Source organism: Drosophila subpulchrella, chromosome 2L (genome assembly GCF_014743375.2).
Source record: "Drosophila subpulchrella strain 33 F10 #4 breed RU33 chromosome 2L, RU_Dsub_v1.1 Primary Assembly, whole genome shotgun sequence".
In the NCBI taxonomy this organism is placed as follows: domain Eukaryota; kingdom Metazoa; phylum Arthropoda; class Insecta; order Diptera; family Drosophilidae; genus Drosophila; species Drosophila subpulchrella.
In genome coordinates, this window is record NC_050610.1 from 12534999 (window position 1) to 12551370 (window position 16372).

At 46.0% G+C, this 16372-nt stretch overlaps 1 protein-coding gene across 16 annotated transcripts in view; it reads left to right on the forward strand.

Moving 5' to 3' along the window:
* Positions 1-16372, forward strand: part of LOC119546348 — a 119787-nt gene that overhangs the window by 50057 nt on the left and 53358 nt on the right. For 10 of the 16 annotated variants that reach the window (XM_037852564.1, XM_037852570.1, XM_037852572.1 and 7 more), the window contains exons 1-6: positions 147-12597; positions 13777-13920; positions 13979-14056; positions 15108-15329; positions 15448-15630; positions 15883-16368. In XM_037852564.1, the coding sequence (XP_037708492.1) occupies positions 162-12597; positions 13777-13920; positions 13979-14056; positions 15108-15329; positions 15448-15630; positions 15883-16368 (13549 nt within the window). In that variant the 5' untranslated portion in view covers positions 147-161. Of the gene's footprint in view, positions 1-146; positions 12598-13776; positions 13921-13978; positions 14057-14186; positions 14799-15107; positions 15330-15447; positions 15631-15882; positions 16369-16372 lie in introns of those variants that run through there. The other 6 variants (XM_037852561.1, XM_037852566.1, XM_037852565.1 and 3 more) reach the window with 4 other exon arrangements.

The following is a 16372-nucleotide window of genomic DNA, read 5'->3' on the forward strand; positions in this document are numbered from 1 at the left end:
GGGTTACCATATGCATTTGCCCAAGCACCTTGACAAATACGACGGACTCGGACTGCATTCCGACAGAAAGAACAGTCGAAACTACAACCCAACAAATTGAAACGACGACGGACTCCGTCAGCGTAAAATACACTATTATGCAATTAGCAAATCAAACTGAAATGCGAACACGTTTTACAGATATAGAAGCCGAAAACGAAACAACTATTTCTTACACAAGTACAACCGAATCCTACAAAACTACAAAACAATTGTCGATTGACACAAGTTCCACTCATCCAGAAAATGACACTTTATATAAAACTACTCTTAGTACAGTATCACTAGCATCTACCGTCCCATCAATCATCCACGAAATCAACACAAATATTCCGATAGATACAACACGAGGGCAGGTGACAGAACAACCGACCCAATATCCTAGCGAACTGACTACAGCAAAGGTCATTGAAGGAACTACTCTTTCTGTAGGATTAACGGATAAGAGTATTCCTTTTCAATTTCCTGAAACACAAACGACTTTCCCTCCTGATACAACACCAGGAATAGTGACTGAACAAACGACGGAATCTACTAGGACGGTACCAACAAGTTTTTATGAGAACTCTACTCTTAGTCCAGCATCGTTAGAAACCACCATCCCATCAATCACCTCCCAAACCACCACAAACATTCTAATCGGTACAACACGCGGGCAAGTCACAGATCAGACGACTCAATATCCCAGCAAAGTGACGACCGCACAGGCCATTGAAGGTACTACTCTTCCTGTAGGGACAACGGATAGAAGTTTTCCTTCTGAAAGTCCCGAAACACCCACGACTTTCCCTCCAGGTACAACACCAGGACAACTGACTGAACAAACAACGGAATCTTCTAGGAAAGTACCAACGAGTTCTTACGATAGCTCTACTCTTAGTCCAGCATCATTAGAAACCACCGTCCCAGCAATCACCGCCCATTCCACCACAAACATTCCAATCGGTACAACACGCGGGAAAGTCACAGATCAGACGACTCAATATCCCAGCGAAGTGACAACCGCAAAGGCCATTGAAGGTACTACTCTTCCTTTAGGGACAACAGATAGAAGTTTTCCTTCTGAAAGTCCCGAAACACCCACGACTTTCCCTCTAGGTACAACACCAGGACAAATGACTGAACAAACAACGGAATCTTCTAGGAAAGTACCAACTAGTTCTACCGATAGCTCTACTCTTAGTCCAGCATCATTAGAAACCACCGTCCCATCAATCACCGCCCAAGCCACCACAAACATTCCAATCGGTACAACACGCGGGAAAGTCACAGATCAGACGACTCAATATCCCAGCGAAGTGACAACCGCAAAGGCCATTGAAGGTACTACTCTTCCTGTAGGGACAACGGATAGAAGTTTTCCTTCTGAAAGTCCCGAAACACCCACGACTTTCCCTCCAGGTACAACACCAGAACAAATGACTGAACAAACAACAGAATCTTCTAGGAAAGTACCAACGAGTTCTTACGATAGCTCTACTCCTAGTCCAGCATCATTAGAAACCACCGTCCCATTAATCACCGCCCATTCCACCACAAACGTTCCAATCGGTACAACACGCGGGAAAGTCACAGATCAGACGACTCAATATCCCAGCGAAGTGACAACCGCAAAGGCCATTGAAGGTACTACTCTTCCTGTAGGGACAACAGATAGAAGTTTTCCTTCCGAAAGTCCCGAAACACCCACGACTTTCCCTCCAGGTACAACACCAGGACAAATGACTGAACAAACAACGGAATCTTCTAGGAAAGTACCAACTAGTTCTTTCGATAGCTCTACTCTTAGTCCAGCATCATTAGAAACCACCGTCCCATCAATCACCGCCCAAGCCACCACAAATATTCCGATCGGTACAACACGAGGGCAAGTCACTGATCATACAACCCAATATACTAGCGAAGTGACTACCGCAAAGGTCATTGAAGGAACTACTCTTCCAGTAGGGTACACGGATAGAAGTATGCCTTCTGAAAGTCCCGAAATACCTACGACTTTCCGTCCTGGTACAACACCAGAACAAATGACTGAACAAACAACAGAATCTTCTAGGAAAGTACCAACGAGTTCTTACGATAGCCCTACTCCTAGTCCAGCACCATTAGAAACCACCATCCCAGCAATCACCGCCCATTCCACCACAAACGTTCCAATTGGTACAACACGCGGGAAAGTCACAGATCAGACGACTCAATATCCCAGCGAAGTGACAACCTCAAAGACCATTGAAGGTACTACTCTTCCTGTAGGGACAACAGATAGAAGTTTTCCTTCCGAAAGTCCCGAAACACCCACGACTTTCCCGCGAGGTACAACACCAGGACAAATGACTGAACAAACAACGGAATCTTCTAGGAAAGTACCAACTAGTTCTTTCGATAGCTCTACTCTTAGTCCAGCATCATTAGAAACCACCGTCCCATCAATCACCGCCCAAGCCACCACAAATATTCCGATCGGTACAACACGAGGGCAAGTCACTGATCATACAACCCAATATACTAGCGAAGTGACTACCGCAAAGGTCATTGAAGGAACTACTCTTCCAGTAGGGTACACGGATAGAAGTATGCCTTCTGAAAGTCCCGAAATACCTACGACTTTCCGTCCTGGTACAACACCAGAACAAATGACTGAACAAACAACAGAATCTTCTAGGAAAGTACCAACGAGTTCTTACGATAGCCCTACTCCTAGTTCAGCACCATTAGAAACCACCATCCCAGCAATCACCGCCCATTCCACCACAAACGTTCCAATCGGTACAACACGCGGGAAAGTCACAGATCAGACGACTGAATATCCCAGCGCAGTGACAACCGCAAAGACCATTGAAGGTACTACTCTTCCTGTAGGGACAACAGATAGAAGTTTTCCTTCCGAAAGTCCTGAAACACCCACGACATTCCCGCGAGGTACAACACCAGGTCATATGACTGAACAAACGACAGAATCAACTAGGGAAGTACCAACAAGTTCTTACGATAGCTCTACTCTTAGTCCAGCATCATTAGAAACCACCGTCCCAGCAATCACCGCCCATTCCACCACAAACATTCCAATCGGTACAACACGCGGGAAAGTCACAGATCAGACGACTCAATATCCCAGCGAAGTGACAACCGCAAAGGCCCTTGAAGGTACTACTCTTCCTTTAGGGACAACAGATAGAAGTTTTCCTTCTGAAAGTCCCGAAACACCCATGACTTTCCCTCCAGGTACAACACCAGGACAAATGACTGAACAAACAACGGAATCTTCTAGGAAAGTACCAACTAGTTCTATCGATAGCTCTACTCTTAGTCCAGAATCATTAGAAACCACCGTCCCATCAATCACCGCCCAAGCCACCACAAATATTCCGATCGGTACAACACGAGGGCAAGTCACTGATCATACAACCCAATATACTAGCGAAGTGACTACCGCAAAGGTCATTGAAGGAACTACTCTTCCAGTAGGGTACACGGATAGAAGTATGCCTTCTGAAAGTCCCGAAATACCTACGACTTTCCGTCCTGGTACAACACCAGAACAAATGACTGAACAAACAACAGAATCTTCTAGGAAAGTACCAACGAGTTCTTACGATAGCCCTACTCCTAGTCCAGCACCATTAGAAACCACCGTCCCAGCAATCACCGCCCATTCCACCACAAACATTCCAATCGGTACAACACACGGGAAAGTCACAGATCAGACGACCCAATATCCCAGCGAAGTGACAACCGCAAAGGCCATTGAAGGTACTACTCTTCCTGTAGGGACAACAGATAGAAGTTTTCCTTCCGAAAGTCCCGAAACACCCACGACTTTCCCTCCAGGTACAACACCAGGACAAATGACTGAACAAACAACGGAATCTTCTAGGAAAGTACCAACTAGTTCTTTCGATAGCTCTACTGTTAGTCCAGCATCATTAGAAACCACCGTCCCATCAATCACCGCCCAAGCCACCACAAATATTCCGATCGGTACAACACGAGGGCAAGTCACTGATCATACAACCCAATATACTAGCGAAGTGACTACCGCAAAGGTCATTGAAGGAACTACTCTTCCAGTAGGGTACACGGATAGAAGTATGCCTTCTGAAAGTCCCGAAATACCTACGACTTTCCGTCCTGGTACAACACCAGAACAAATGACTGAACAAACAACAGAATCTTCTAGGAAAGTACCAACGAGTTCTTACGATAGCCCTACTCCTAGTTCAGCACCATTAGAAACCACCATCCCAGCAATCACCGCCCATTCCACCACAAACGTTCCAATCGGTACAACACGCGGGAAAGTCACAGATCAGACGACTCAATATCCCAGCGAAGTGACAACCGCAAAGACCATTGAAGGTACTACTCTTCCTGTAGGGACAACAGATAGAAGTTTTCCTTCCGAAAGTCCTGAAACACCCACGACATTCCCGCGAGGTACAACACCAGGTCATATGACTGAACAAACGACAGAATCAACTAGGGAAGTACCAACAAGTTCTTACGATAGCTCTACTCTTAGTCCAGCATCATTAGAAACCACCGTCCCAGCAATCACCGCCCATTCCACCACAAACATTCCAATCGGTACAACACGCGGGAAAGTCACAGATCAGACGACTCAATATCCCAGCGAAGTGACAACCGCAAAGGCCCTTGAAGGTACTACTCTTCCTTTAGGGACAACAGATAGAAGTTTTCCTTCTGAAAGTCCCGAAAAACCCATGACTTTCCCTCCAGGTACAACACCAGGACAAATGACTGAACAAACAACGGAATCTTCTAGGAAAGTACCAACTAGTTCTATCGATAGCTCTACTCTTAGTCCAGAATCATTAGAAACCACCGTCCCATCAATCACCGCCCAAGCCACCACAAATATTCCGATCGGTACAACACGAGGGCAAGTCACTGATCATACAACCCAATATACTAGCGAAGTGACTACCGCAAAGGTCATTGAAGGAACTACTCTTCCAGTAGGGTACACGGATAGAAGTATGCCTTCTGAAAGTCCCGAAATACCTACGACTTTCCGTCCTGGTACAACACCAGAACAAATGACTGAACAAACAACAGAATCTTCTAGGAAAATACCAACGAGTTCTTACGATAGCCCTACTCCTAGTCCAGCACCATTAGAAACCACCGTCCCAGCAATCACCGCCCATTCCACCACAAACATTCCAATCGGTACAACACACGGGAAAGTCACAGATCAGACGACCCAATATCCCAGCGAAGTGACAACCGCAAAGGCCATTGAAGGTACTACTCTTCCTGTAGGGACAACAGATAGAAGTTTTCCTTCCGAAAGTCCTGAAACACCCACGACATTCCCGCGAGGTACAACACCAGGTCATATGACTGAACAAACGACAGATCCAACAAGTTCTTACGATAGCTCTACTCTTAGTCCAGCATCATTAGAAACCACCGTCCCAGCAATCGCCGCCCATTCCACCACAAACATTCCAATCGGTACAACACGCGGGAAAGTCACAGATCAGACGACTCAATATCCCAGCGAAGTGACAACCGCAAAGGCCATTGAAGGTACTACTCTTCCTGTAGGGACAACTGATAGAAGTTTTCCTTCCGAAAGTCCCGAAACACCCACGACATTCACGCGAGGTACAACACCAGGACAAATGACTGAACAAACAACGGAATCTTCTAGGAAAGTACCAACTAGTTCTTTCGATAGCTCTACTCTTAGTCCAGCATCATTAGAAACCACCGTCCCATCAATCACCGCCCAAGCCACCACAAACATTCCAATCGGTACAACACGCGGGAAAGTCACTGATCAGACGACCCAATATCCCAGCGAAGTGACAACCGCAAAGGCCATTGAAGGTACTACTCTTCCTGTACGGACAACAGATATAAGTTTTCCTTCTGAAAGTACCGAAACACCCACGACTTTCCCTCCAGGTACAACACCAGGACAACTGACTGAACAAACAACGGAATCTTCTAGGAAAGTTCCAACGAGTTCTTACGATAGCTCTACTCTTAGTCCAGCATCGTTAGAAACCACGGTCCCAGCAATCAGCGCCCATTTCACCACAAACATTCCAATCGGTACAACACGCGGGAAAGTCACAGATCAGACGACTCAATATCCCAGCGAAGTGACAACCGCAAAGGCCATTGAAGGTACTACTCTTCCTGTAGGGACAACGGATAGGAGTTTTCCTTCTGAAAGTCCCGAAACACCCACGACTTTCCCTCCAGGTACAACACCAGGACAACTGACTGAACAAACAACGGAATCTTCTAGGAAAGTTCCAACGAGTTCTTACGATAGTTCTACTCTTAGTCCAGCATCGTTAGAAACCACGGTCCCAGCAATCAGCGCCCATTTCACCACAAACATTCCAATCGGTACAACACGCGGGAAAGTCACAGATCAGACGACTCAATATCGCAGCGAAGTGACAACAGCAAAGGCCATTGAAGGTACTACTCTTCCAGTAGGCTCCACGGATAGAAGTATGTCTTCTGAAAGTCCCGAAATACCTACGACTTTCCGTCCTGGTACAACACCAGAACAAATGACTGAACAAACAACAGAATCTTCTAGGAAAGTACCAACGAGTTCTTACGATAGCCCTACTCCTAGTCCAGCATCATTAGAAACCACCGTCCCATCCATCACCGTCCATTCCACCACAAACATTCCAATCGGTACAACACTCGGGCAAGTCACAGATCAGACGATTCAATATCCCTTCGAAGTGACAACCGCACAGGCGATTGAGGGTACTACTCTTTCTATGGGGACAACGGATAGAAGTTTTCCTTCCGAAAGTCCTGAAACACCCACGACTTTTCGTCCAGGTACAACACCAGGTTATATGACTGAAAAAACGACCGAATCAACTAGGGAAGTACCAACAAGTTCTTACGATATCTCGACTCTTAGTCCAGCATCATTAGAAACCACCGTCCCAGCAATCACCGCCCATTCCACCACAAACATTCCAATCGGTACAACACGCGGGAAAGTCACAGATCAGACGACTCAATATCCCAGGGAAGTGACAACCGCAAAGGCCATTGAAGGTACTACTCTTCCTTTAGGGACAACAGATAGAAGTTTTCCTTCTGAAAGTCCCGAAACACCCACGACTTTCCCTCCAGCTACAACACCAGGACAAATGACTGAACAAACAACGGAATCTTCTAGGAAAGTACCAACTAGTTCTACCGATAGCTCTACTCTTAGTCCAGCATCATTAGAAACCACCGTCCCATCAATCACCGCCCAAGCCACCACAAACATTCCAATCGGTACAACACGCGGGAAAGTCACAGATCAGACGACTCAATATCCCAGCGAAGTGACAACCGCAAAGGCCATTGAAGGTACTACTCTTCCTGTAGGGACAACGGATAGAAGTTTTCCTTCTGAAAGTCCCGAAACACCCACGACTTTCCCTCCAGGTACAACACCAGAACAAATGACTGAACAAACAACAGAATCTTCTAGGAAAGTACCAACGAGTTCTTACGATAGCTCTACTCCTAGTCCAGCATCATTAGAAACCACCGTCCCATTAATCACCGCCCATTCCACCACAAACGTTCCAATCGGTACAACACGCGGGAAAGTCACAGATCAGACGACTCAATATCCCAGCGAAGTGACAACCGCAAAGGCCATTGAAGGTACTACTCTTCCTGTAGGGACAACAGATAGAAGTTTTCCTTCTGAAAGTCCCGAAACACCCACGACTTTCCCTCCAGGTACAACACCAGGACAAATGACTGAACAAACAACGAAATCTTCTAAGAAAGTACCAACTAGTTCTTTCGATAGCTCTACTCTTAGTCCAGCATCATTAGAAACCACCGTCCCATCAATCACCGCCCAAGCCACCACAAATATTCTGATCGGTACAACACGAGGGCAAGTCACTGATCAGACAACCCAATATACTAGCGAAGTGACTACCGCAAAGGCCATTGAAGGAACTACTCTTCCAGTAGGGTACACGGATGGAAGTATGCCTTCTGAAAGTCCCGAAATACCTACGACTTTCCGTCCTGGTACATCACCAGATCATATGACTGAACATACGACCGAATCAACTAGGGAAGTACCAACAAGTTCCTTCGACAGCTCCACTCTTAGTCCAGCAAAATTAGAAACCGCAGTTCCATCAACTTCGGCCCAAACCACCACAAATATTCCGATCGATACACCACGAGGGCAGGAGCCACAACAGACGACTCAATATCCCAGCGAAGTGACAACCGCAAAGGCCATTGAAAATACTACTCTTCCTGTAGGGACAACGGATAGAAGTTTTCCCTCCGAAAGTCCTGAAACACCCACGACATTCCCGCGAGGCACAACACCAGGTCATATGACTGAACAAACGTCAGAACCAACAAGTTCTTACGATAGCTCTACTTTTAGTCCAGCATCATTAGAAACCACCGTCCCAGCAATCGCCGCCCATTCCACCACAAACATTCCAATCGGTACAACACGCGGGAAAGTCACAGATCAGACGACTCAATATCCCAGCGAAGTGACAACCGCAAAGGCCATCGAAGGAACTAGTCTTCCTGTAGGGTCAACGGAAACAAGTATACCTTCCGAAAGTCCCGAAACGCTCTCGACTTTCCCTCCCAAAGTGCCTACCACAAAGGTGATTGAAGGAACTACTCTTCCTGTAGGGTTCACGGATAGAAGTATTCCTTCTGAAAGTCCCGAAATACCTGCAACTTTCCGTCCTGGTACATCACCAGGTCATATGACTGAACAAACGACCGAATCAACTAGAGCAGTACCAACAAGTTCTTACGACAGCTTCACTCCTAGTCCAGAAAGATTAGAAACCACTGTCCCATCAATCACAGCCCAAACCACCACAAATGTTCCGATCGGTACAACACGAGGGCCAGTCACTGATCAGACAACCCAATATACTAGCGAAGTGACTTCCGCAAAGGCCATTGAAGGAACTTCTTTTCCTGTAGGGTACACGGATAGAAGTATTCCATCAGAAAATCCCGAAATACTTGCGACTTTCCGCCCTGGTACAACACCAGGTCATGTGACTGAACAAACGACCGAATCAACTAGAGAAGTACCAACAAGTTCTGACGAGAGCTCCACTCTTAGTCCAGAAAAATTAGAAACCACTGTCCAATCAATCACAGGCCAAGCCACCACAAATATTCCGATTGGTACAACACGAGGGCGGGTGACGGAACAGACGACCCAATATCCTAGCGATGTGACTACCACAAAGATCATTGAAGGAACTACTCTTCCTGTAGTGTCAACGGATAGAAGTATACCTTCCGAAAGTCCCGATACACCCACGACTTTTCCTCCAGGTATAACACCAGGTCATATGACTGAACAAACGACCGAATCAGCTAGGGAAGTACCAACAAGTTCTTACGAGAGTTCCACTCTTAGTACAGAAAAACTAGAAACCACAGTGCTATCAACCACGGCCCAAACCACCACAAATATTCCGATCGGTACATCACGAGGGCACGAGCCAAGACAGACAACCCAATATTCCAGCGAAGTGACTACCGCAAAGGCCATTGAAGGTACTACTCTTCCTGTAGGGACAACGGATAGAAGTTTTAATTCCGAAAGTCCCGAAACACCCACGACTTTCTCTACAGGTACAACACCAGGTCATATGACTGAACAAACGACCGAATCAACTAAGGAAGTACCAACAAGTTTTTACGATAGCTCCACTCTTAGTCCAGCATCATTGGCAACCACCGTTCCATCAATCACCGCCCAAGCCACCACAAACATTCCGATCGGTACAACACGAGGGCAAGTCACTGATCAGACAACCCAATATACTAGCGAAGTGACTACCGCAAAGGTCATTGAAGGATCTAGTCTTCCTGTAGGGTCAACGGAAATAAGTATTCCTTCCGAAAGTCCCGAAACGGTCACGACTTTCCCTTCTGTCACAACGTCAGGACAAATGACGGAACAAACGACGGAATCTACTAGGAAGGAACCAACGACTTCTTATGACAGTTCTTCTCTTAGTCCAGCATCATTAGAAACCACCGTCCCATCAATCACCGCCCAATCCACCACAATCATTCCAATTGATACAACACGCGGGCAAGTCACAGATCAGACGACCCAATATCCCAGCGAAGTGACTACCACAAAGGAAATTGAAGGAACTACTCTTCCTGAAGGGTACACGGATAGAAGTATTCCTTCTGAAAGTCCCGAAATACCTACGACTTTCCGCCCTGGTACAACACCAGGTCATATGACTGAACAAACAACCGAATCAATTAGGGAAGTACCAACAACTTCTTACGACAGCTCCACTCTTAGTCCAGAAAAATTAGAAACCACTGTCCCATCAATCACAGGCCAAGCCACCACAAATATTCCGATTGGTACAACACGAGGGCGGGTGACGGAACAGACGACCCAATATCCTAGCGATGTGACTACCACAAAGATCATTGAAGGAACTACTCTTCCTGTAGTGTCAACGGATAGAAGTATACCTTCCGAAAGTCCCGAAACACCCACGACTTTTCCTCCAGGTACAACACCAGGTCATATGACTGAACAAACGACCGAATCAGCTAGGGAAGTACCAACAAGTTCTTACGAAAGTTCCACTCTTAGTACAGAAAAACTAGAAACCACAGTGGCATCAACCACGGCCCGAACCACCACAAATATTCCGATCGGTACATCACGAGGGCACGAGTCAAGACAGACAACCCAATATCCCAGCGAAGTGACTACCGCAAAGGCCATTGAAGGAACTAGTCTTCCTGTAGGGTCAACGGAAATAAGTATTCCTTCCGAAAGTCCCGAAACGGTCACGACTTTCCCTTCTGTCACAACGTCAGGACAAATGACGGAACAAACGACGGAATCTACTAGGAAGGAACCAACGACTTCTTATGACAGTTCTTCTCTTAGTCCAGCATCATTAGAAACCACCGTCCCATTAATCACCGCCCAATCCACCACAAACATTCCAATCGGTACAACACGTGGGAAAGTCACAGATCAGACGACTCAATATCCCAGCGAAGTGACAACCGCAAAGGCCATTGAAGGTACTACTCTTCCTGTAGGGTCAACGGAAATAAGTGTTCCTTCCGAAAGTCCCGAAACGGTCACGACTTTCCCTTCTGTCACAACGTCAGGACAAATGACGGAACAAACGACGGAATCTACTAGGAAGGAACCAACGACTTCTTATGACAGTTCTTCTCTTAGTCCAGTATTAGTAGAAACCACCGTCCCATTAATCACCGCCCAATCCACCACAAATATTCCGATCGGTACATCACGAGGGCACGAGCCAAGACAGACAACCCAATATCCCAGCGAAGTGACTACCGCAAAGGCCATTGAAGAAACTAGTCTTCCTGTAGGGTCAACGGAAATAAGTATTCCTTCCGAAAGTCCCGAAACGGTCACGACTTTCCCTTCTGTCACAACGTCAGGACAAATGACGGAACAAACGACGGAATCTACTAGGAAGGAACCAACGACTTCTTATGACAGTTCTTCTCTTAGTCCAGCATCATTAGAAACCACCGTCCCATTAATCACCGCCCAATCCACCACAAATATTCCGATCGGTACATCACGAGGGCACGAGCCAAGACAGACAACCCAATATCCCAGCGAAGTGACTACCGCAAAGGCCATTGAAGGAACTAGTCTTCCTGTAGGGTCAACGGAAATAAGTATTCCTTCCGAAAGTCCCGAAACGGTCACGACTTTCCCTTCTGTCACAACGTCAGGACAAATGACGGAACAAACGACGGAATCTACTAGGAAGGAACCAACGACTTCTTATGACAGTTCTTCTCTTAGTCCAGCATTAGTAGAAACCACCGTCCCATCAATCACCGCCCAATCCACCACAAACATTCCAATTGATACAACACGCGGGCAAGTCACAGATCAGACGACTCAATATCCCAGCGAAGTGACAACCGCTAAGGCCATTGAAGGAACTACTCTTCCTGTAGGGTACACAGATAGAAGTATTCCCTCTGAAAGACCCGAAATACCTATGACTCTTCTTCCTGGTACAACTCCAGGTCACATGACTGAACAAACGACAGAATCAACTAGTGAAGGACCAACAAGTTTTTACGACAGCTCCACTCCCATCAATCTCCCATCAATCACCGCCCAAGCCACCACAAACATTCCGATCAGTACAACACAAGGGCAAGTGCCAGAACAGACGACCCAATATCCTGGCGAAGTGACAACCGCAAAGCCCATTGAACGAACTACTCTTGAAGTAACGGATATATTTGCAAAAGACATAACCGTGACAGATAGCCCTACGACAGAATCAGTAAGAAACTGTAAAATAGAACATGATTGCTTGGACGAACAGATTTGCTTAGGAGGGCTGTGCATATCGCCCTGTGAATACTTTACCAACCTGTGCACGGTGCAGAATCTGACTATTTGTCGTACATTGAACCACACCACGATGTGCATCTGCGATACCGCCGATGATGTAAATAGACCCGATTGCTCTATGAAAGCAGGTAACTAAAGTTGTGTATATAGGTTGTAAGTCTTGTTATCAAATCATTATGAATGAATTGCAAGGAACCACAGGGTTGCGGTAAACTCTTGGCATCGTCGACTACTTTCAACGCCAATCACAAAACTGGCAAATTGTAGTAGCCTACTTCAGTTTGATGTCATGATTTCTTTCTCTTCTCTTGGAACGCCAGCCATTATCCTTCTTGTGGCCCATATATATGTATGACAAGCCATTCAAATCGTGCGGGAACCTTGCATGCAACCATATGGATTATTTTCTGCAATTCCCGTGTGTTCTTTGTTTTCAACTTTTCCAAATGCATTTGTCTCTGTTACCCCTCTTATTTTTACTGCTTCTCTGGCTGTATTCCGTCGAAAGCCTTGCACCTTCACCCACCGATCTCTTCACCACGAGCAGCACCCGAGATAGTTTGAACTCTGTGTGTCCACCAAAGAAGCTTTTGACCGAATGCCAATGGGAGTTCCCGGGGAATTCACTCTCTACAGCAGCCGTTTGCATGTCGATTTATGTTGCAATGTTGCTCGTTCATGTTAGTTGCCTGCTTGTTGTCTGCCTGAATGCCTGCTGCAAGAATCATCATCAAATCCTCAGCCATCGTCCACACCACTTTGAATGTTTCTCGTTATGTCTTCGAATGATCTCAACTCGCATGTCTTTTATCTCAGTGCGACACCTTTAAAATGTGTTCTAATCTGTGTTGATTTTGTTGTATTTAGTACATACTCGTTGTCGTTAATCATGTATCGTAAGTGTACTAGAAATAAGTATTGCATGTGGTATATGAATTACTAATAATAACAACCCCTAGCTAATATATGCACTAACTCACTTAATGCTTTTGCATGTGTATATGTTGTTCTAAGGAACAGCTTAAGACTAAACAATTTTTAACTAATGCTAAAGCCTGCTACATAGTATTTAGTTTGCTTGAATCTGGAGTTGAACAGTTAGAATAAGGATACCATATTAAAAGAAAAAGTTCTACTAACTGCATTGAAAAATTAATGAAAAAGAAAACTACCTACCGAACAGGATTCTTGACCTAAATAAAAGGAATGACTTAAATTTTTACGACTTAAATTAATAACGCACTTATGTGCTAAGATAAAATGTCTCTAAGTACCCCAACTAATTCGTTAATGTCCTTCGCGTACAGAAATCGGTTGCGCATCGAGTGATGAGTGCCCCTCCCAGCAGGCGTGCATTAATGCTCTTTGCGTGGATCCTTGCACCTACGACAATCCCTGCAGCCGTAATGAAGATTGCCGTGTGTTCAACCATCAGCCGCTGTGTTCAGCCGGTGGGTATCAATAAAATATTCGAAATTGGTTCAAATAAATAATATTTTAATTCTGCAGAACATGGTCGCACACCTGGCTGTGAGCATTGTCCACCAGGCGCGAACTGCGATCCCACAACAGGTGCTTGTATAAAGGGTAAGTTCAACTGACAGTTCTGTACCTTAATCAAGCTAAAACTCCTAGTGTTAAGTGTAAATACAATGTGTACATATTCTAATATTAAATTAACCTCCCGTTACCCGTGTAAATACATCTCTCTCCTTAGCTAACGTAACAATAACAACTATTACTACCAAGAACTCCACATCTACCAAGATACCAACGAAACCAAGAACAACAGCTAACCCAAACACAGGCGTCAAAACGACGCCGACAACCACAAGGGTCACCACAAGAACCACGACCACAACCACTACTACCACTTCCTCCACTAGCACTGAATCGAGCACAATCACAAGCGCTACTAACCAGACCAGTAAGAATCACAAACCAGACACAGAAAGCACCACCTCCCACACCGATGCCACGAGACGCTATCGCGATGGGGAAAACAATATAACCGATACGCCAACTCCGAGGCCCACGGTCCAGATGACCAAGTTGCGAGGCGAAGATATCATAGGTGACAGTCAAAGGCGGTCCACTACAACGCCCAAAATGAAGACCACCCGGCTGGATACTTCGAACGAAGTCCCAGATACCACTACACCTTGGCCGATCGAGCTGCCAACCACGGAGGGCACCACCACGGAGGTCTACAACACCATGATTGCTCCGCTGGGCAACACCACTGACACCTCATTAATTAACCCATGTACAGTAGATACTAACTGTGCTCCTAACGAGCACTGTAAGCTGGGCCATTGCCGTAAGAAAGGTATATTAACTTTATATGTGACATGCACGCCACTTTGGGATCTAACCCATTGAATCCCTTTAAACTGGCTGCATATGAAGTCAGATTTAAATGTGGCGATCTCTTTTCTTCCCAAAGTGGCACTAATACAGTTCAATTGTACATAAATTCCTATGTATAGGTCTTGTTTCCGGCACTACCAAATAATTTTGTTGTTAAAATTGTACATACCTAGCATAGGGACTTGTACATATTTATGGTTTTGTTAAAAAGAAATATCATCATCATTTAATTAACTATTTAACTCACTAAATCCTTTCTAACAAGTAGAACCGCCGGGTTCACCGAAAACACCCGAACCATGTCAATCTAACAACGACTGCATTGAGAGCGAGGCCTGTTACATGGGTCTGTGCCAGGATCCCTGCGAGTTTGCCAAGATTTGTGCCGCGACTGCCAAGTGTACGGCCAAAAGTCATCGACCAGTTTGCACTTGTCCGCAGGGCCATGAGGGCAATCCGATGGTCAAGTGTGTAACCACTCAAACCTCAAGTAAGACACTAATCAATTAATCAACCAACTTCATTTAATGCATGGGAATAACTATCAAGACTTTGACTATAAATGCTTCGCTTTTGCTTCCTTGATAACATGGTTTACCAACTTCCAGTTGAATGCACTGACGATTCGGACTGTGGTGTCACGGAAGCGTGCATAAACCAACTCTGCCAGCATCCTTGCGATGTTCATGATCCTTGCGCCACGAATGCCGTTTGCATTAACACCAACCATGCAGCCGATTGCAGCTGTGCAGATGGCTTCCAGGGCAATGGATTTGTTGGCTGTCAGCCAGGTTAGTATACCCCTGATCAACACGATGGCGCACCTATGTTGTCCTTCAAAAAATCCTCTGCTAATGTGTCACCATGTCTCGTTTTCAACAAATCTCTCTCTTTCATACACTGTACAAATCCCCGTACACCACGACACATGTATAAAACTGTACCGTCCCAAAACCACAATCAACTCTAAAAACCAACCAACAAACTATAAATACACCCACCGATCCAACCGAATCGCACCGTAACCCTAACCAAAACCACAGCACGTACCCATGTATGTCAATACAACGAGGATTGTCCGCCGACGAAGCTCTGTGATCGCCTGAACCGTCGCTGCATTAATCCCTGCCAAGAGGACTCGTGCGGCGAGAATGCCGAGTGTATACCCGTGAACCATGGAACTGACTGTCGCTGCCTGCCCGGATTCCTCGGAAACGCCTATGTGCAGTGTCTTCCCAGTCAGGGTTGCCGTTCCGATTCCGAGTGTGATTCCAGTCAGGCCTGCATCAACGGAAAGTGCTCATCGCCATGCCAGTGTGGAGCTTTTGCCCTCTGCGATGTGGTCAACCATCGCGGTGTATGCAAGTGCCCTCCTGGCTACAACGGCAATCCCCAGGTGGGCTGCAGTCCACCCCAGGACCCTTGCGACCCCAATCCATGTGGCTTAAATGCCCTGTGCGAACTGGACAATGGCAATCCCATCTGCTACTGCCCCAAGGGTCTTACAGGAAATCCCTTTAAGAATTGCAGTGA